Consider the following 22,043-nt stretch of genomic DNA (forward strand, 5'->3'; position numbering starts at 1 on the left):
GCCTTTTCACATGCCCTTCTTTTGGGCTGGAGGGTGTTACCTTGACCAGTCGCTCTGCTCGTAAGGATCGAGTCCTTTGATTCTCTTTATTTTCTCGTCATATCTCATCTTTGCATTAGGATTTAGTTTTAGATGGTATGGTCCGACAATGTTTTCTTTAGCCCGCTGCATTTTTTAGGATTATATTCTGTATTTCACAATAATTTTTCATTATTTTCATGGCAGAACACTAGCCTGCTATGCCAGACCATATGTTAACTGGCCAAACATACCCATAATTCTTTGCGTTCTGATGACATTGCCGCCCAGTTGGTCACATGTGTTAGCGATCTTATACCTCCGCTCACGGACGGCACGCCTCCAGGAGCTCAGCTTTTTCTGGAAAGAATCAGGAAGCAGTATTTTTCTTTTATAAATATGATTAAGCTTTTCTTTTATAACTATGACTTTTTTGGAGATATGAAGGATGCAGTACTACTCTATAGGTACTCAAGATTAACATGAGATTAGGCGAAACTGTGTATGTTATGTACCCTCACACCAAGCATCACTTGGATACAGAAGATTTAAATAAAAATAAGACACTTTCATGAGAATTTTATTTAATGCTTGTGCATGACAGCATACTAATAAAAATGATGTGCCCCCACTCTCTATTATAGATCAGTGTGTGTCCCATGGTAAATTAAATAAATATTACGTGATAATGGTTCAATGATCTCTCTCTATCTCTCTTCATGTAAGGATTCTAAGATAATTTGTACTAAAAATAATATAACATTTTATAAAATTATAATTAAGTGCAGTTTAATGCAGTTAATTGATTTGTTAATTTTGAAATTATAATGTTTTGACTTGCCATTTCAAAGATTACATTAAAACAATAATGCACTTAATTAAAATGTATGTTATTATTTAATAATTTTAATGCGATATTGTATTCATCTAGTTTATCATGGGTCACATAATATGCTGCCAGATCTTGCCTGATTAGGGCCACATATCACTGGACTGATCTGAGCCACACTCCTCCCATCAACAGTCGGCCCTCATGTTGTTTGCCTGATCCACGCCGTGCCGTCATTGCCACACATGGCCCTGCTCTGGCTGAAAGGGTACATGCCATTGCCAACAGGAGGCCAGCAGTGCCAGCTTGAGGCCACATTTGGGCCAAGTCCATTTGTGGGCATTGGCAGAGGGACAAGTTGTCATAATGCAAACCAAAAGGATATGACCTCCTTGGAAAAGTAAAGGAGGTGGAGAAGGAGCCTCGGTCATATCATATCCAATGCAATGGGAGTACATACAGGAGGAACCAACAACACTTCCTTCCCGTTGCAGAATACCTGCTCAACATGTTTTTATTTCCGTATTGCCAGTATCATTCTTTGTTGATGTGTTTTCTTAATGCATACAGAGTATCAAAGGTTGAATGGTTGTAATGGCTCTTTAAGAACATTCTCTCCCTCATTGTGCACATGTACTAGGAACACACAACCACAGTTTCAATGTGTGATGTGTCGTGTTTGACACAAGCTCTATTAATAAATATCCCACTCCCATGCGGCTGTCACTGCGTTTATTCATGGGACAAGCATGGTCATTATAAAGGCGTTGAAAACCAAATACATTTACTTGCACATATTTGGGAATCAGAATATCATACATTTCCTAAAATAATTAACAGGTTTGTGAATATAAAAAAGAAAAATGAATATCACTTATTCACAGCTGTTGTGTTATGTGGTCATTCGTAGTGTTATGTGACAAGCAGGCCACATTGCCATTGAAACAATAAAGAAATACATTCTTAACAGGCTTTCAAAAAAAAAAAAAAATTATATAAAGATATCTTTCTACTGACTGAAAAACACCAGAGGAAAGATGCCCAGGGTTCCTGATCACCTGTGTGAACATGCAGTTCTGTTGCAACCCCACCTTCAGAAGCACCACAGAGGACAAAGAAACAACTGTGTCTCGAGAGAAAAAGAAAAAAAACTTGCATGGGTACAGGATGTTTTAATGAAATTAATCTACTCTCTAAATATACAAGTTCCGGTCTTTTTCCTAAATGTTGACATATAGTCTTGGAACCAACATTTCCTTTGCTAAAAACACAGAATCTTGTTGACTGTGAACTCTACATGTGTATCGTCCCTCATCTTCAGCTCTCAGATTGTCCAGACGGAGAGAGAAGTTTCCATGTTGAATCTGATCAGTAAAGAAATGAGCTCTATCATTATAATCTTTGTGCTGTTCCTCTGGTCGACTCTCACCATCTTGATACAGATGAACCAGAGTCTGAGTCTGTTCTTATCCATGTTTATTTGTATTTTTGCTCTCTTAAAGCCACACAAACTGACTTATAACATCTAATTAGATTTCTGCATGCCACATGATTGAACTGGCCCAAAACTAACTTGGTGGCTGGTAGCTTGTGCTTGGGCTTTTGGTTTTAAATTAACATTAATTTATAGTTTGGAACAGCTATTTCATTATAGTTTTGTCCATTTTTGGACGACCCATCAATAAAAATGTGTTCGGTTGAATATGAATCTTATCTTTTTCTATAATTTACGTTCATGTTTGAGATCCCTCTGAAACAGTTTCTATCATGTCACTCCTATTAGCCTCCTCATCTTTATTCAGTAGAGGAATTATTTCATGTGATTCTGTGGTTGTCTGATGCTGGTTTAATCCATCGGTTGGGGTTTCTTCAGATCTTGCTGAATTCTGAGTTCAGGTTAAGAGATATAAAAATAAATTAAACTATATCTACATTAAAAAAAGATGCTTTTCATTGTAGGACACCTTATATCATTATGATCTTATAAAAGATATTCACCTGCGAATCCCAGTTCTGGTCTGATCTGGTGACTGGAAGGTCAGAAGGCCTTGCTGCTTTCTGAATAAGATTCGTAATATACAATGGGAGGCTTATTGAAAGCTAGATTAGGAAACAAGCTATGCATATTAAATATAAAGTACATTTCAATGCAGTGATACTAACCTGAAAACACTGTAGACACTTCATGTCTGAAATCCCTGTGTTAAGAGCAGTGAGAGGAGGATATTTTAAAGTAAAGTCTCAAGCGAAGACTACAAACGGATTTGACATTCAGTTTTCACTTATCACTCGTCATTCTCATTTGGTCATCCATTCCTGCTGATTATCAAGTTGAAATTGTTAAATAAATATACTGAATAAACTGCATGATTTGTAATAGTCAGTTTAGTTTGTTATTGCTGTTCATCCTTCATGTAAACGGAGCATCTCTCAGTGAATTAAATCAATGACTGAGAGTGTTTAAATTCTGAAAAACACACTGTTAATCAAACACCAACATGCATCACAAAGTGAGAGATAACTGAATCCTCATCAGAATATAGACTCTTGACATTCCTTCTATAAACTGCTTGGTCAAGAAAGATATGTTCCATGATAATTCCAATAAGAGTTTAACATGTTTTCTCGTAAACATATTGATTAAACAGGTTAGAATTTGTAATGAAACCAAAGAAACCGCTTCAGTTGTACTTACAGGGTCCAAACATGAGTAAAATGAGCAGAGAAAAGGCAAAGAGGCTCTCAGAGGAATAGACGATGACTCTCAGATCTCCCACTGCACGCTCGCCATTTACTGAGGATGAGCGCCATTACACAATCACACAGTAAACAACAACAGCAACACAAGTTCATTTGAAAGTTTTGTGCTGTCAATGCATAACATAATAATCAGTAACCTATCTGAGCTATCTCTGAAATCTGAACAATATAGGGATAGAGAAAGATGTCAGAAAGGTCCATCTATTGCCATATAAACCAGAAAATAAACACGTGTGCAAGTTTTGAAATGTTTAGAATATTTAGAACAGAAAAAAAGAAAGGAAAAAAAAAGGTTTATCTGGTAGAAATGAATCTTTTATAAACATTTAGAAAAGGTTGCCATGATGTTCAAGTGTTTTTGTTCTTTACCTGTTTTCAGTATCAGTTCAGTCATCAGTGAACCAGAGTTCAGTAGAACAACGCCAACTGATCCAAACACATACAGCATCTTTTTAAAGAGGATGGCTAGATCTGTAATACATGAGATATTAAGTACAGTATAAAAATAGTGTAAAATAGTTGTTTATAAAAGATATTTTAAGCTTAATGGATACATTTATATATTAATTAGTTTTTATAACGGGTACAGTCGTTTAACTGAAGTGGAAGTTTTATCTAAAATAAATACTAGATGGAATAAATAGGTTATGCTATATTAATTCAATTTCATTTGTGTTTTTGTAAATTATAGAATGATCACATGAAAATAGTGGGGCATGCGTGTGTGAAAATTACCTAAGTCTAAACGCATGTATTCACATGTGGAATTCAAGGATGTTGTTTTCCCCCTATTTCCTGTTTTCCAACTGGCAATAAATATAATAATTGCGATCATCCACAGGGCTTGCTGAAATATAGCCATGCAGATCCATCCTGCACCATCTGTACAAAAAACAAAAAAAGTATGTTTTTATTACATAAAGATTGAATAAAGGTAATTTAATAAAACATATATGGAGCTTTAGCTCAATAAAACAAGATAAAGACGTTTTAACAATTTCCTTTATTAGAAATATAATTATACCTCTTTTATTTGTCAGTATTGTGATGTAGTAAAGAATCATTACTGTATCAGTGTTAATTTCGTTGACTAAATATTTTCGTCATTATTTTCGTCACGAATATATTTTTGCCGACGAAAACGAAACGAAAACTAAAATAGAAGGCACTGATGGAGACTAAAACTATGACTAAATTGATTGACATTATCGTCAACGAATAAAGGACGAGACGAAAATAGATTGTGACGAAAATCAAATCAGCAGACGGGAGAGATGCGAGGAATGAGCAAAAGAACCGGCAAAACAGAACAGACTGCATGAGAGAAGAGAACCAATCAGAGCCTGACTTATTGAGACGTGAAGCGAAGGTTTTCAGTTTTTAAATTAGCTCCCGCGAAGTCGGCATTCGAAGAGGTGATAGGGACTTTAAGCAACAGCCTCTGGTGGAACGGCAACGCCAGCGCCTGTGCGAATTTAACTGCTACTTTCTGACGATCTAATTTAACGGTCTACTACGGGAGAACAGCTGATTTGCCAGAGTCGCTACAACGTGAGAGGTTAGGTAAATAAATGTTATGTTTTTAGACTTATTTACATCATACAATATTAAAAACTCCTCATCTGACAAAAGATTGTCATTTAACGCCAAAAGCAATCCTTCTCTTGCTTTTTTAAATTATATATATTTTTAGATCTCAATAAATGAATTAATGCTGCGTTGCGCTGTTCTGTTTTACCGTTGCTTAGTGACTTTTACGTTCTTGGCTACAGCGGTGTGACGGCAAACTTCCGGTCGCTGTAGCCGTTCCATTCGCAGCTGTTGCTTAAAGTCCCTACTGTCTAAAAGAGCGACAAAATGTCCACAGCTCACTTCACGTTTGACGACGAACAAAACAAAGTGTAAAGCACGCGGAGCGCTCATTCGTGGCAAGAACACAACCAATTTGAAAAGACATTTACAGACGAGCCACCCGGACATTTTCTCAAATGTAATTTTACAACGATGTTCTTTTGTTTATTGAGCTAAGCAAAATTGGAATAGTGCAGTGCGTAGATGTTGTAGCATTAAATATTACGAACTGAAAAGTACTGTAAAATAGCCCCTTCTTCAAATTAGATGCGAGCACAATACTAATACGTAATATCATGATAAATACATTTGATTAATAATAAGGTTTAGTATATTTTATAATGTTCTACTTGTTGACAATATCACAAATATTTCTATATTAGTCATGTGAAACATGAATGTTCACATCCTATCATTATACATACAAATCTAGCAATATTGTAGTATTTAAAACATACAATATTGCTAGACAAATGAATATCTTATAAAATCTTGTTACTTTTTTTATCCACCTAGCTGCCAACTTATTAAATATTTACTTTAAATGTATGCACTTATTGTTCAGCTCAGCTGTAAGCTTTAAGGTCCTGGACCTAACTTTATTTTTCTTTTATTGATGGTCAATTGGCAGCTAGTTATTGTTTACATTATCATGACAGTGTTTGTTGCTGCATAAAAGCTTTTGAAATTGTGTTGAAATAAAGTTGAATTTGTGTTTTATATATTTTGGTTAAGTTTGTTTCCTATACCAGCTGTTAAAAATTGTCTAGTAAATCTGTTATTGATTTTAGTCTTATTTTAGTCGACTAAAATACCAAGCAATTTTAGTCGACTAAAATACCAAGCAATTTTAGTCGACTAAAATAAGACTAAAATTAAAACAAATCAGATGACTAAAACTTGACTAAAACTAAAAAGAATTATAGTCAAAAGACTAAGACTAAAACTAAATTAAAATTTCGTGTCAAAATTAACACTGTACTGTATTCATGATAAACATGTAGATTATCCATGCTGTTTTATTGAGTAATTCTAAACCTGAAAAAGATGTTTAATCATTATAAATGAGCTGACTAAATACTGTATGAATGTGAAAATAATCTACAGACAAAAGAATACATCACATACTTACAGCTTTTCCCTCCCCGTAGTTTAAACAAACAGGAAAATGAGAGAAAATAAAAAACTGGGACAGCTATCGACACATAATACCCTAAAAAATAAGATTTATGTAAGATTTACTGACAGATAACACCTGTTTTGTAACTGTTTGTCTAGGTTAATTGTCAATAAATTGATTGTTCTCTATTAAACTGATGGGTCACTGACCTCCTCTGGCAGCTCCAAAAGCAAAGTACACAACAGCAAATTGCAATGAAGGAAGAATTAAAAAGATGAATCCAGATGCAATTGCTAATTGATCCCATATCCAATTACATATCGCTCCATGACATGACATCTTCTTCTTTTTAGACAATACTAGAAAATAATTATAATAATAATCCACGCTTTCTTCTATTCTTTGTTAGAAGTTATTAGTTACTTATGGCATGAAAATTAATTTCACACAGAGTTTCAAAGAACTTTGTATGAAATAGAAACTTACGGTAAATGATGCCGATGACAATAAACAGAATCATGACGCCATACACAGCCAGCACCACGATTTTGTCAGACTTGGCATAATTTACAACTGATTCCCAAGCACGACGCGTAAGAACTAAAACAGAAAAAATGAATAAATAAATCAAGGCTAAAAGAATTACACACTTTGTTAGGAGATTAAACATGATCACTGGTATATTAAACATGATAATTGGCTAAATATTTGTATTTACCAACCTGAAACGTAAACTACTATAAAAATGACGATTTTGGTGAAAAGAGCTTCACCTGTAAAAAGAAACAGAATGAATGCACTGGTTGAATATTGGGAGTGGGGTCCCGCTTTCTGTTTATCAAAAAATTAAAGCTGCTGTAGGTAACTTTTGTAAAAATATATTTTTTACATATTTGTTAAACCTGTCATTATGTCCTGACAGTAGAATACGAGACAGATAATCTGTGTTTTTAGCTTGTCCTGAATCACTAGGGTGCACCTATAATAAGTGTTTATATTCGGACTATTTTAGATTGCTTCGGGGGTACCGCGTAAAAGTGCCTTTGTGATTCTTCATAGACATAAACAGAGAGAAGTAGTTCCGGCTACGATGTTCATCCGCAAGACGCAAGCAGTTCTGTTTATTAACCGCTAGAGCGTCAAAAGTTACCGACTGCAGCTTTAAAGAATCTTTCAATAAATAAAAACAAAGTTTGAACAGTAGTGTATATCATGTTAGATTTTAGAGAATAGACATATCAATAATAAAAACTTTTAGTATGCATGCAAACAAATTTAATGTTATGAATACATGTTATGGAAAAATCCAAACCTGACATCTTCTCTAAATATGGTGCAACATAAAGCAACATAAGAGGTCTCAGTATATAAAGAGCACAGCAAGAGACCGTCTCGTACAGAAAACCTGTAACACATTCAGATCCTTCATGAAAATGATTGGCTAATACATTCTAAATACTGATAGTCAAGACAGTAGTCATGACACACTGCACTGAAACACACTTGTGAACAGAACTAATTCAACTGAGACATCAGAATAATGTTGTTTTTGGAACAGTGTGATTAATAGATCTGAAAGACTCACCTTCAGTAACACCCCAGAATACAAAGGCCACAGACATCATAATATTTGGAAGAAACACATGAAGATAGCCAAGGGTTCTGATACGTTTCTTCACAGCGGAGTCGCTGAGAGCTAGAAAAAAATATGTACATTGATTACTTGTTTGAAATAGTTTATAACTTTAAATTTAGTTAATTGATTAGCAATAGCTATCAATTATCTTGGTATGATGCATATATAAAAAAATAATGTTTTTATTATCAAAATAGACTTTTTAAACAGATTTAAGCGAGCAATAACCACCATATATTATCATCAGTTCTCTCTTCACAGCAGTTCAGTCAGTGCACTGTTTGAGTACATGAATTACTCCGGGATATTAGTTTGTTTGAACTCAGAGGGAGTGTCAGCCACATTAAACAAGTTAACAGCTTAAGTCATTTGTGGATTAATGCATATTGGATACGCAAACCGTTTCAAACTATTCAGTTCGATTTGGTGAACTGGTTCAAAAAGATCTGGTTACATCGAGTGATTCGTTCGCAAACCGGATATGACAAACTGCTTTGTTTTGAACTCTCTCACAACAGACAAGGAAGAGAAGACAATGATGAATAAAGTCGTAGTTTTTGCAATTTTTGGACCAAAATTTATTTGTGATGTTTCAAAAAATTCTAACTGACCCTCTGACGTCACATGGAATACTTTGATGATGTATTTCTTACCTTTCTGGACATGGACAGTAGACCGTACACACAGCTTCAATGGAGGGACTGAGAGCTCTTGGACTTATGCACGTTATATCACGGGGGACACACACACCGTATGTGTGTGCATTGTTTGGGAGTGCAGAATGCGCAGGCAGCTCTCGAGGGGGCTGCTTGTGAGGATTATGAGAGATTGCCAATTCGTGTGCTGTGCTCCCGCTTGGCCTTTTTCAGAGAGGATGACCAGGCTCGCGAACCCTGTGGTGACTTCTTCATGGGGCTCTCAGATGGTTCTGGCGGAGGATCCTGAGACTGCCGAGGCATGTTCTCGCGATTCATCTGTCAGTTCCGATGCTCTCTCGCCTCGCGCGGAAGCCCGTCCCGCGGCTTCTTCCGCACGAGTGGAGAGCCCGGTGTTTGAGCTGTCTGCTTCCGAGGAACTAGATGTGCTCAGCATTGAAGGCAGGGATTTTGGGGATGATTCGCCACCCCTAGTCCCCCCATATGAGGAGCTGGTGGAGGTTGTCTCTCGTGCAGTGGCCCGTCTTAATATCAGTTGGCCACATGAGAGGCAGGAGACGCTTATTAGAAGCAAGTTAGACGAGCGATTCCTGCTGCACAGAGAGCAACCTCGTCATCGGGGTTTACCGTTCTTTCACGATTTACACGAGTTGTGTAAATTGTGGAACAAACCACACTTATCTCGCGTGTTCAAACCCCCTGTGCTAACTATAATAATAATATCTTTGGGGGGCGAGACAACGGTTATGGGATGCTGCCTCGGGCGGAACAGCCACTTACAAAGCACCTATTTAGGCCCCGAGACTGCATCATCCATTAAAACCCCAGTGCTGCCCACTAAGCCGTGCTGATGCATCTACGTTAGTGGGCAGGGTTTATATGGCTGCGGGTCGGGCTGGTGCTAGTCTGCATATACTGGTAGTACTGCAAGCATACCAGGCCGACCTTCTTAATGATATTGATGAGGGTGAGGGTCCAACTCCGGGAGTCATGGCGGAGTTGAGGAAGGTTCGCCTTCTGGCCTATTCGGCGACTAGGTAAGTATAATGTCGTCATCGACAGGTTTCAGGTGGCGCAGAATAAATCTGCATCCTTCAGACAATAACTCCCTCGCCGCTCGAAGCCTAAGAGGCCTGCCCCAACCAGCTCGAGAGGCTGGTCTCTTTAGTAGAGTATTCCGATGCATGGAAAAATCTCACGAATATTTCTTCTTGGGCTCTGCGCACCATTCAAAAGGGGTACACATTACAGTTCGGTTCCCGCCCAACAAAGTTCAATGGGGTGGTCTGGACTGTAGTCAACCCAGAGCAGAGTCGGGTGTTGGAGCGAGAAGTAAACACTCTGCTGGTAAAGGAGGCTATAGAATGTATTCCTCCTCCAGACAGGGAGTCAGGGTTCGACAGACACTACTTCTAAGTTCCCAAGAAGGATGGGGGGTTGCGTCCAATAATAGATCCCAGGCACTTGAATCAGTCTCTGTGGAGATTCAGGTTCAAGATGCTCACTATTCCCATCATCGTGAACCAAATTCAATCCGAGGATTGGTTTGTCATGATAGATCTGAAGGACGCATACTTCCACATTTCCATCCTTCCATCTCACAGGAAGTTCCTGAGGTTCGCCTTCGGGGGCGAGGCGTACCAATATCGGGTTCTTCCGTTTGGCCTAGCTCTCTCCCCTCGCACATTTACAAAATGTATGGATGCAGCTCTAGCACCACTGAGGCTTCAGGGTATCAGGGTTCTCAATTATATCGGCGACTGGCTGATTCTAGCTTAGTCACAAGAGCTGGCAGTTCGGCATTGAGATGTTGTCCTTGCCCACATCCAGAGCCTGGGATTGAGACTCAACACAAAAAAGAGCGTGTTGGCACCAGCCCAGAGAACCACGTTCCTGGGAGTGGTGTGGGATTCAGTCACGATGCGGGCACAATTGTCTCCTGCATGGATCGAATCCATCCTGGCCATGGTGACCAGGATAAAGCTAGGCCAGGCCATCACAGTAAAACATTTCCAGAGAGTGTTAGGTCTCATGGCAGCAGCATCCAATATCATATGAGAGGTCTATGGCAGGACCATCATTCCTTCTGGCATATAAAATGCCTGGAAATGTTGGCGGTGTTCCGAGCGCAGAGGAGCTACCTGCCAGATCTCAAGGGTCATCACATCCTTGTGAGGATGGACAATATGTTGGTGGTGGCCTATATAAACCATCAAGGGTGTCTGAGGTCTCTCCCTCTATGCAGACTGGCACATCAGATCATCTTGTGGTCCTAGGGGAAATTGTTGTCGCCCAGAGCAACATACATCCCAGGGAATCAGAATCAGGGAGCAGACATCCTGTCGAGGCAAGGGCTGAGACCCGGGGAATGGAGACTCTATCCCGAGGTGGTGGAGCCAATATGTCAGAGGTTCGGCCCAGTGGAAGTTGATCTATTCGCGTCTCGAGAGACGACTCACTGTCCACTGTGGTTCTCCCTCACACATCCAGCCCCACTGGGGTTGGATGCCATGGTACAGACTTGGCTGAGGCTGTGTCTGTATGCCTTTCCCCCGATCAATCTGCTCCCGGGAGTTCTAGAGAGGGTTCCCCATCTCAAGGTGTATGTAGCTGCCATTTTGGCTTTCCATGCTCCTCTGAGTGATGGGCCTCTGGGGAGACAACCGTTGGTCGTATGTTTCCTCTGTGGGGCTTGGAGGATGAGACCTGCGGCTCGTACCTGGTTTCCCACTTGGGACCTGGCAGTGGTTCTCGGAGGGTTGGTTGAGGCCCCCTTCGAGCCGCTGGAGTTGGCTGAGGCCAAGAACCTTTCCCTTAAAATGGCTTTTTTGTTGGCCATTACTTCTCCGAGTAGGGTAGGAGATCTCCAGGCGCTTTCTATATCTGACGGGTGACATCAAAGCCATCCTACTTCCTATGCCTACTTCCACAACTTAAAAAAAAAAACACTTTAATCATACTTTCAGTGTATCCTACAAATATTTATTACAGTGAAGACGTTCATTTACTATTTAAACATACCCTTATTTGGTGATTTGCAGTGGATTATAAAACAGAGCAGAAGTGTAGATCCAGATGCAGTAATACAAAGAATCAACGCCATTGTGTGTAAAATTGAGAAACCTTAAAGAAAATGCAGAAATTATATTGTACAGATCCAAACTCAGAAGCAGGATTTTTTGGATTCATAGACTGCTATGCCTTTTTAAGAGAACACAGCCCTTTTCTTCTAAGCTTATGTTTATTTATATCCATTAACTCACCCAGTTGCTCCAGTTCTACAGTTGCATTGGCTGAAAGTCCTCCAGCAAACACTTGACACATGTAAACTCCTTTATCCTCAGTTCTGACACTCTTCAGTCTGAGAGAGAAGTTTCCTTTGGGGATTTCAGCAGTGAAGAACTCAGCTCTGTCTCTGTATTGTTCATCTGATGAATCTTGTAAAGTCTTGTTGTTTTGGAAGAGCAGAACCAGAATATCTTCATCTCCATCTGTTTTCCTCCATGAAACCTCTTCAATGTGTTCAGGTTTGATGTGAGAGTCTACAGAGCAGTTCAGAGTGACATCCTCACCCACAGACACAGATATGGATTTTTCTGAGCCTGATACTAGCAAACGCTCTGAAAGACAAGTAAAATATAACAATAGGAAATGTATGACCCGGATTAAAAAGGTTGTGATCCACAATTAATGTGATCCACACTCACCAACATCTTTTACCTGAACCACAGTCTCTCCAGAATCCTGCTGACTGTAAACTCTACATGTGTATCGTCCCTCATCTTCAGCTCTCAGATTGTCCAGACGGAGAGAGAAGTTTCCATGTTGAATCTGATCAGTAAAGAAATGAGCTCTGTGATGATAATCTTTGTGCTGTTCCTCTGGTCGACTCTCGCCATCTTGATACAGATGAACCAGAGTCTCTGAGTCTGTTCTTCTCCATTCCACCCTCAGATCCTTCATTAGCAAGAGTTCATTAACATAACAGGGCAAAACCACTGAAGATCCCAGAGAAGCAAACAGAGGTCCAGAGCGACTGTGAACAATCAATCCTGAAACAACAGAGAAGAGAAAGAGTGAGAGAGAGAGAGATAGAGAGAGAGAGATTATCTGAAATTTCTTTTATTCAAATTTTTATTTTTAGGACAAAAAAAACAAAAACAAAAAAACAAGGAAAGGTGGTGCTCAGCTTAATTGTCTAGTGAGTTAACCAGCATAATCCAAGAAGGTATGCAAGGGATTGTCAAAGGTCCTTAAAAAACCAGTGCCAACACTGACCAACATCACCAAAAATCACCAAACGTGAATTTGGGTCAAAATCGGTCAAAGGTGCATGCCATTCAGATTTTAGTCATTCAATAATTTAGAAACTTTCTAAAAAATACGAATAAGTTCCACTGGTGCATGTTTGCACTGATTACATGTGTGACAAACAGAAGGGTATATGTTAGCATGTTTAGCATTAGCATAGTAAGCCTATGTAGAATCTTACATTCTATCAGGCCAAACTTTGCACATATTGATGATTTATTAAACTAGATCAGACAACTAAAACACCAAGTCTCCCTTCAGAGAACCTTTAATTTACTTGGAGAACCTGGATTAATATTATGAATCAGGATACAAGGTTTTGAGCATGGTTCAAGTTTTAAATATATAAAAAAAAAACTTCCAATGGGGATTCAGGGGGACGATTTGGGAAATGAGGGAATAGTTTTTGAACAAAATGCCTGACTTGAAAGTGGTAATTAGGTAGGTCAGATCTCTTGGAAAGATTATTGTGGGATGAAAGCTCATCAGTGACAGATCATTAATGGTTATTATGCCCCTACTTAACCAGTTTTGGAATACCTCATCCATAACAGATAGTAAAACAAAAGTTTTGAAAATCAGAAAACATGTAGAGAATGTACTTTCTAAACTCAGTTCACATCATAATGGAGTAAGATACTACAGAGGAGGAAGCAACATTGGACGGTGACTCTAATTGAGAACAAATAACCAAATACAGAAAGAGTGGTGTGCAGTAAGCCCAACAAAGATGTTCAGCATTCACATTTAATCAAGCTACATTTTCTGGATGTTGCAAGCCCAACAATTTAATCATATATATATATGTATAGAAATGCATACTTAATGTATATCAATTAGCATGCCTATATCTACCTATACTATAATCTAACTGTACAGTACATACAGTATACTTCACGAGATTGATTTACATGAAAAACTTTGGAAGTATACATGAATTAACACAAGTAAGGCTCACTCCTCCACCCATGATTAGTCTATTCATATAGTATTGCACATGAGAATTGCACATGAGATGTATGACTGTATACAATTTTGTAATGAACAGTCTTGGGATAATTAGCAGCAAGAAGTGTGAGTGAGAAGACGGGTGGGAGGGAAGCTGTTGAGCAGTTTGGCAGATAGAGTTTGGATGCTCTCGTACCATTTTCTTGATGGCAGGAGCTGGAAGAGATTGTTGGAGGGATGAGTGTATGGGTCCTTCACAATGCTGTTGACTCTGCTGGAGCACTGTGCAAAGAAAATCTCCAGGGTGAAGGAAAGAGGGGCATTGCTGATCTTAGCAGCTGTGCACTGCATGAAAAGGTGCGCTTCCGGACTCTTCAGGTCAGCGCACAAACTCGAACATTTCCGTCAGTTTCCGTCTATGTGCTCTTGAGTTTCTGACTTCTGGATACTGCCAGAAAGTCCGCTCACTAACGCAATAAACTCCCAGACACGGACGGAAATGTTTATTCACTCACTGGTAAATCCACATAGTCTACATCTCTGTGCATGAGAAGTAAAGTCTTTATAAAATCAAGGGTAAAAGCAGTTACATTTCTGTAAATGGACACTAGAGTCTCAGTTAGTCTATAAATTACTGTACAAGTAATGTGTTTTAAATGCTACGTGCCTTCTATACAAAAATGTGTCATATGCACTAATAAAAACGGTCAACAAAGCCACAAACAGAGCAAGGCATCAACAAAACAAATGTTTAATTTTTCAGCAAATGCAAGACAGCAAACAGGACTGCATATATTATTAACCTCAGCAGGACTGCAACATCATTCAAATTGAGAAAAATATTTGTAATATTTTGCAAAAAGACACTTCAAGTAAATCAATAAGATGATTGAATAATTGGGGTAAAAAAAAAAAAAGTATACTAACCAAAAGACAAACACAATAATTAATAAACTTGCAATGGAGACTGTAAAGTCAGGACAGTGATTACTGCTCTGTCAATCACACACACACACACACACACACACACACCCACACACACACACACTCTACAACTCTAATGGCACCATCAGGACCATGACATGTTTTTCATCTTGTATCTGTAGTATTAGAGTGTAGACGGATTAGAGTTGTACACGGATCGTACACCTCAAGTTTCACTGAAACTTCCCATATCAGATTTCTCCCGGAAATTCCTCTTTTCACACAGTGGTGTTCACTGTAGGGTTCCCTTTTGTTTGAGGAACTGCAAAATTTATTTCCACATTTGAGCCTACATCTCCAAAAGGTGCATTTGTCCATATCCATAAAACATTGTTAGAGTAAGTTGGAGAGAGATGCATTGAAATAAAAATTTGTGATTTTTAAATCAGGAGCTATATTAAATTTGGGAAGATTAACAAACAACAAAACTGCTGAAAACTGGATACATGAAGCAGAAAAATGAACCGGTATTGAGTAAAACAGGAGAGATACAAGGCTGGCCATCTTTACCTTACTGATTTTACACACTGCTGTAGAAGGAAAGTGTGCTTGAAACTTGAAGCTTTAAATTGTACATAATTGTTGTTGTGCTTTTTTTTCAGAATCAGCCTAAAGAGAGAAGAACGATGTACATACCATCAGAAATAACAGGAAAAACAGCCAGAAAAATAAACATAAGCAGGTCCATGTTGATCTGAAACTGTGTATGTAATCTCTCTGGATCGTCAGGGTGTCGGTCGAGTGTGCGATCAGACACATGAAGACAAGCTGTTTTTTAGAAAGAGATTTGTGAATCTGCGTTTAATCCTGATGAACCTGTTCTAAATAAATAGTAAAACATCACTGTGACGAGTGGGGCATTATCACTTACTCCACTGGCCTGGCTCCGTTCCCATGGCTCTCGGCTCCGCCCATACTCGTCACAATCACTATGACAATTATAATGCAACTGTAATGGGAGTTGCCCGAAACTGCTCACTATTATTAATAGATCAAGACATTAACATGACCTTCTACCATACACACACACACACACACACACAAACATATGTACATGTACACACCAGTGGTGTAGTCCTACAGAAAAAAAAGTGGTTTACTATTAACCAGTCGACCCCCAACCCCACCACCACCACCACCAAAAATAATAATAAATAAAAATAAGTAATTATTGTTGTTTTTTTTATTAGTAATTTAAATAGTAATTTAGTGAAATCAATACAATGCACTCTAAATTTGATCAACAGATTATTTTTAAGTAGTCTACAGCATGACTTCCAGGTTGTTCCAGCCTCTGTCGACGCATTATTACAGTTCTTTATAATTTCAGCATGTTTCTTTGGAATTTTATTAATTGTGAAAAGTGCTTCAGTACGGAGCCCCGCACATGACATAAAAAAAATAAATAAATTGTAAGTAAATTACTATGGTGCTTAATTGACAAGCCTATGTAGGCCTGTTTGTGTTTTACAGTTTGCCTCTTCATGCAGTTTACATTTAGTTGTTTTCAGCCAGCATCACTACAAAACCTTTAATGCTCAATTACAACAAATAATCACGAGTTTCACACAACTTTATGGTACTCCATTAAAGTGGAAGCTATAGTAGATCATGGACTTACGAAGCAAAAAAAACAAGTGGGTATACCGAGGATATATGCAGATATTGATCCGTCGAAGTCGTAATATGTAAATGGCCCAGGGAAAAAAGTAAGCATACAGAGTGTCCTTGTGTATGGTCCCGACTACACCACTGCCACTGCCTCAGCATCGAGTGTCTGCACACCTGATGGCCATGTTTGATCATTTGGTTCATATGTGCAGTATTTTTGGAAAGCAGTGCCTTAAAATAGCAAAGAAGTGACATCATGTTAGATTTCTGTGTCTAATGTAGAGAAGTGTGTTTAGTATCTTGCAAAACAAAATGTGTAATGATTAGCAAAAAGTGTGAGGCTGAGAATGTGCTTGTATTTGTACACATTTGGGCTTAGGTTTTGCTCTTTGAGGTTAAGGTTTCACAAACTGTGTGTTATTTTGAATTTTAGTGTTTAGAAGAGATTCATGTGAAGCTACGTCTTTCTGTGTTGAGAACAAATAATTTATATTTCAAATATAAATCTGCTCCATATTCATATAAATCTGCTCCAAAAAGGAAAATAAGTGAATTACAACTATTCATGACAACATTAATGCCAACAAATGTTTAATAAAAGGATTACAGTAAAATTAACAGCCAGCCTCTTTACCAGATCTCTGTCCATCAGAAGATATGTCTAAACATCAGAGTTAGTCTGAAATCCAAAACCAGTCAACTTTTTCATGTTAACTCAGCTGAGAGAGGTATCGGGAGACCATAAGTGATTGTACATATACATTTATTCAATAATGTCAGTTGCATCTTTCTAAATGCTCTGTCTTCATTTGAGCAGCACAAAGTGTTGTTATATCATGCAAAGACCACAGAGAATGACTGCTTCACAACATCATCAATCATACTGGAAACCTTCACTTATTCCTCTAATTTGAGAATAGATAAAGCAAACAACATAACAAAAAAAGAAAAAAAAAGATTCAAAAGAACAAACAACAATCAGAAATGGTAAGTATAAGTAATACACAGAATAAAGTAAATATTCCTGTGTATACATGAGAAAACATGAAATAAACATTGACATAACAAATCAAGAATAACAGATCACGAAGCTGCACACACTGACTGTGATTATAATGTCAAATGAGATCCCTCAGTCCTTCTACATTCTGATAACGCACATCTGAAATGCTCAAAAAATAACTAACTTCTTGGCCGACGGCTTGTTCAGGTCCTGTAGCTTTAAGGATCCTGAGTGTTTGTGAGTGGCTTTGACAGTCTCGACCTTCTCTTCTCTTCTAGTTCCTTTTGGATCTTATAGATCTTCTCGGCCACTAAATGGTAATATTCACCCTTAACACAAGACATTTAGACATGAAAACAGGACAAAATCACCAAATAAAAATAAGGTTGAGGCATCATGAAATCATGATTCAAATTCAGGCTTTTCTAGTGTAAATAAAGGGCAAAAATATTAATAAATCATGCTAAAATGTGGCATTTACGCTTATGTGGTTTACCCTGCTGTTGGCAGACTCATAGAAGTCCCCTTCAGCTTTACATGCGTAAGCAACCAAGTGCTCCATGCGTTTGTCCTGCAGTGCTGCAGGGTTCGGGGCGGGGAATATGGCTTGAACCCTACAAGAGCATTTAAGAATTTTAAAAAATGCTCAAAAACAACCAAAGACACCCATTGTGATGAGAAACAGTCCTTTTTGAACTCACAGCTTGTGCACTAGGTGTTTCCTCAGGTCCTGAGTGATGTTTTCATGCCAGGACTTCTTCGTGCTAGGTAGTGACAGTGGTAAAGATGCAGAAAGGTTATCTGTGAAGGGTTAAACATTTTAGAGAATTAAAAGTTTTATCTCCAAATAAACATCTTTCTTTCCTCTATTACACTCATTGAAATCAGCAGACAAACTGCATTTACTTATGCACTAGAAAACTGATGCACTTGTGTGCAGTGTTATTAAAAGGTAAATATTATTCAGTATAATCCCAGATGAGTTTAGAAATTAAGTTTAAAGATGAATATGGTGCATGCCGCTGCTGATGGTGGATGCAGGTGCTTGACTGACGAGAGGAGCCTGGATGTCAGTGTCAGGAGAGCTCAGTGTCACTGAAAACAGAAGAAATCAATGCAAAATGTAATAAATAAATAAACAATGCAATCCAAAAACAGATGATTTATAAGCCAAAGTAATAATAGAAACAAATGAAGATATTGTGCTTATAAAAGTAAAATACACTGCAGGCATAAAAAAACAACCAACTTTGTAGCATAAATAAATGGCTTTATGTTTGACAGTGATTCGATTTCATAGTTTTTGATAGTAAAAGATACTAACAGCATTAAATGAAATGAAAAATGAAAGCCTACTATTATTTCAGCAATGCAATGTTTTAATGCACTTCTATTCGTTGCTTTTATTCTACTCACAAAATTCCGGGGGGGGGGGGGGGTTAAATATTCATAAATTTATAGCAGAGTCAATCGTGATGCCCGGCGTCTATGAATAGTGATATTTTGAGTGAAATCCTACTGTCCTGAAGAGAGATAAAAAGACATGGACCGGACGCACAAGGGGCGATAAGCACTGATTCGCACAATCGCCACCAGACGACGCTGTTTTCTACACTCTCGTTTCCTGGAACAGTCAGAGAGCGAACAACATGTATTTCCTTATTCGTGGCATAAAGATTCTCAGTTAATAAGAACTAACGCCAATACAATTCTTCTTTGGATTCGAATTCCAAGAAAATCCCGGAAATGTCGTCGTCGAGTGTTTGTTTGTAAACAGTTAACGTCATCGCCGCGCAATTTAAAATGTGTTGCTTAAAACGTTTAACAAAATTATACTAATCTATTCAGTCATTCGATTCCTTCGCTCAAGTCGTTGTGATCTGTAACTTCAGAAATTTTTGATGGACCTGCTCAACAGTCGTTCTTGTAACGTACTTCACACAAGGAAGTAAAATAAATTACAAGGCGTTTAATCTTGGGTAAAATAATGACAAACTCTTTCAAATCATTTAAGATTTAACAAGCGTGTACTTGCAGTTTTGCAATAATTCCTCTTCACATGGGAGATCCATTTTTGCTGCCAGAGATCGTTCCTGGCAGAGGGAGAACTGATAGCACTTTCTGCTCTTGTTGAGAAAGACCCCAGTTGAGCCGTGACCAATGTGGGGGGAGCCAACCATCATTGGGGAAGCCCTCATGCTTCAAAGCAGCTGCATGAGTAATGTTTACAAAACAACCTACAGGTGGCAGCGTTCATCTTAAGAAGAACAAAAATCGGCAAAGTCTAGGCCAGTGGTTCCCAATCTTTTTAAACTCGCGGCCCAAACAGCCGAACACATATGTTTGCGTGGCCTACTGCAATTTTTTTTTGTTACTGACCCCGCTATTGTTGGGTTAATAACTTAGTACTCGGAAGCTTGTTAACTGTATTTATTGAATAAACTGACAATGAACAGAGCAGTCAGGAGGGAACATGTTGACAGCCATTTATGCATGTTTGGATTTGTTGTTCTGTAGCATATGCAGCAAAAATATTTAAGATAAATTGGCGGTTTATTTTTAAACCAATCAGCGAGCTCGAATAGTGGAAGCATAGTTACAGTTTAATATTTTTTTTGTTATATATATGAAATGATGTTATTATGTTATGAGTCATAAAACATAACATAATAAGTGGGCTGATGGTATTGCAGGTTGGCTGCCAATTAGCCTACTATTAAAATAAATAAATAATATATATATACACACACACACACACACACACACTACGGGGCCGTTGAATGCTTGAATCTGATTGGGTGACAAAAGTTCTGAAGTGTGCAATTATTTTCTGGGAAATGCACGGCGAACGTAGTACCAGGCAGCATGTTAACTGTAATAATGGTTAATTACACTGTTTGCACTGCCCTGATGATTTGATCAGTTAGCCTATTCAGTGTAGCATCTTAAAGTCTACACATGATATTTCTCACTAGCATGGTAATAACAGCGCTGTTTAGAGACGCTGCTGCAGAAGAGTGTTTAGAGACGCACAGAAGTAATTACGTTAGCCTAATTCACACAAGTTCTCTCTCACTCTCTCTGTGTCTCTGTCTCTGTCGCTCTCGCTCGCTTTCTAATAAGTTCATTAATAACTGCATGGGAATGCTATCAACGGCTCAAGCCTCTGTTACCAGCTTTAAAACAACGTTTTGGAACCAGCAAAAGAGACATTGGATGAGATGCGGAAGAAATAATCCTACTCACAATAGTGATTTAAATACAAAAATATCTGTAAGTTAAGAGTTGTTTATAATATGCATGAGATCTATTGAACTAGAATCGAGTTTTATTGTTGTTATTGATTTCCTATCTTCTCTAGTTATTATACAATTAAAATCACCCATTTGTTATATTTAATAAATAATATCTAATGCCCTCTCATCTAACCAAAGGGTCTATGGACCCTTCCCCAAAAATGCAACTATCACCTCAAAAAAGGCAGAACAGGCCCACTATCTGATAACACACAAAGACTTGTAAAAATTACCCTCCAAAAGGTACCATTCCTCAATGGCTCATTCAAATCCTGAGGGAGACATTGTCACCCTAAATGGGTCACTGATCACCAGATCAGGGAGGTTCTTTTGATTCAGGAATTCCAGGAGAAGATGCTGAGCTAAGGGCCTTAAAAACCACGCTAAGCTTTTGCCAGGCTTCGGCCTTGACTATTCATTCATCAAGATCCTCTGATTCAAACTGATCTTTCTCATCAACTCACTTCAGCAGAGACCAACCGGAGCCCTAATGTCCCCAAAGGACTCTTTATCAAACAGTCGAGACATGCAAGTATCAAACTTAGTCTTATTAATTGATACATTTAAGTATCATATGCACCATTTACAAAGGAGTGTTTGAACTAAGAAAGTGATGTTTCCTTCAGGCTGTAGATCAGCTGAATATGAAATTATATGATAGCTTCATGTTTTTATTTCTCTTCTCTTTACTGCTTAAGCTTTAACCCTTTTTTCTTTCGATAAAGTCAATATAGAGCTTTCAGCCTCTCTTTGCGACTGCAGTGAGGAACTTATAGTAGACATTTCCTGGGGATCCATTCCATCTTGGGAGAAAATCTGTTAACTTCGAATGGGAGCAAGGACTCTAATAGCAATCCCCAAGTCTTCATAGTTCACTACATTTACATTTTCCTCCATAATTCTGTTGTTTTGTTTTATTAGAGTAAGCTTGAGGACAATCATGAAACCTGTGGCGTTCTGCTCCACAAAGGTTGCATTTCTCTGGTAACTGACAATATTTGGAGCCAAGTTCTTTACTTT

The 22,043-nt window shown here is 38.2% G+C and overlaps 2 protein-coding genes and 1 long non-coding RNA gene across 3 annotated transcripts; all 3 read right to left on the reverse strand.

Moving 5' to 3' along the window:
• Positions 1–6,437: 6,437 nt before the first annotated feature.
• LOC113055977 (uncharacterized) lies at positions 6,438–7,353 on the reverse strand. The gene is made up of 5 exons (XR_003277634.1): positions 7,301–7,353; positions 7,065–7,178; positions 6,788–6,937; positions 6,591–6,671; positions 6,438–6,496 (listed from the first exon to the last, which is right to left on the reverse strand). It is a non-coding gene; the product is annotated as an uncharacterized LOC113055977 (long non-coding RNA).
• A 233-nt stretch (positions 7,354–7,586) lies between these two features.
• On the reverse strand, positions 7,587–15,934 carry LOC113054285 (junctional adhesion molecule-like). The gene is made up of 7 exons (XM_026219724.1): positions 15,750–15,934; positions 12,578–12,922; positions 12,134–12,490; positions 11,892–11,993; positions 8,164–8,274; positions 7,896–7,983; positions 7,587–7,629 (listed from the first exon to the last, which is right to left on the reverse strand). The coding sequence occupies exons 1-7, from the start codon at positions 15,799–15,801 to the stop codon at positions 7,587–7,589; spliced, it is 1,098 nt and encodes a 365-aa protein (XP_026075509.1). The 5' UTR covers positions 15,802–15,934.
• Positions 15,935–17,468: 1,534 nt separating this feature from the next.
• On the reverse strand, positions 17,469–19,940 carry LOC113055561 (CREB-binding protein). The gene is made up of 5 exons (XM_026221956.1): positions 19,763–19,940; positions 18,748–18,822; positions 18,429–18,528; positions 18,224–18,341; positions 17,469–18,056 (listed from the first exon to the last, which is right to left on the reverse strand). The coding sequence occupies exons 1-5, from the start codon at positions 19,923–19,925 to the stop codon at positions 17,946–17,948; spliced, it is 567 nt and encodes a 188-aa protein (XP_026077741.1). The 5' UTR covers positions 19,926–19,940; the 3' UTR covers positions 17,469–17,945.
• Positions 19,941–22,043: the final 2,103 nt, after the last annotated feature.

This window comes from Carassius auratus, chromosome 3 (genome assembly GCF_003368295.1).
Source record: "Carassius auratus strain Wakin chromosome 3, ASM336829v1, whole genome shotgun sequence".
NCBI classification, from domain to species: Eukaryota; Metazoa; Chordata; class Actinopteri; order Cypriniformes; family Cyprinidae; genus Carassius; species Carassius auratus.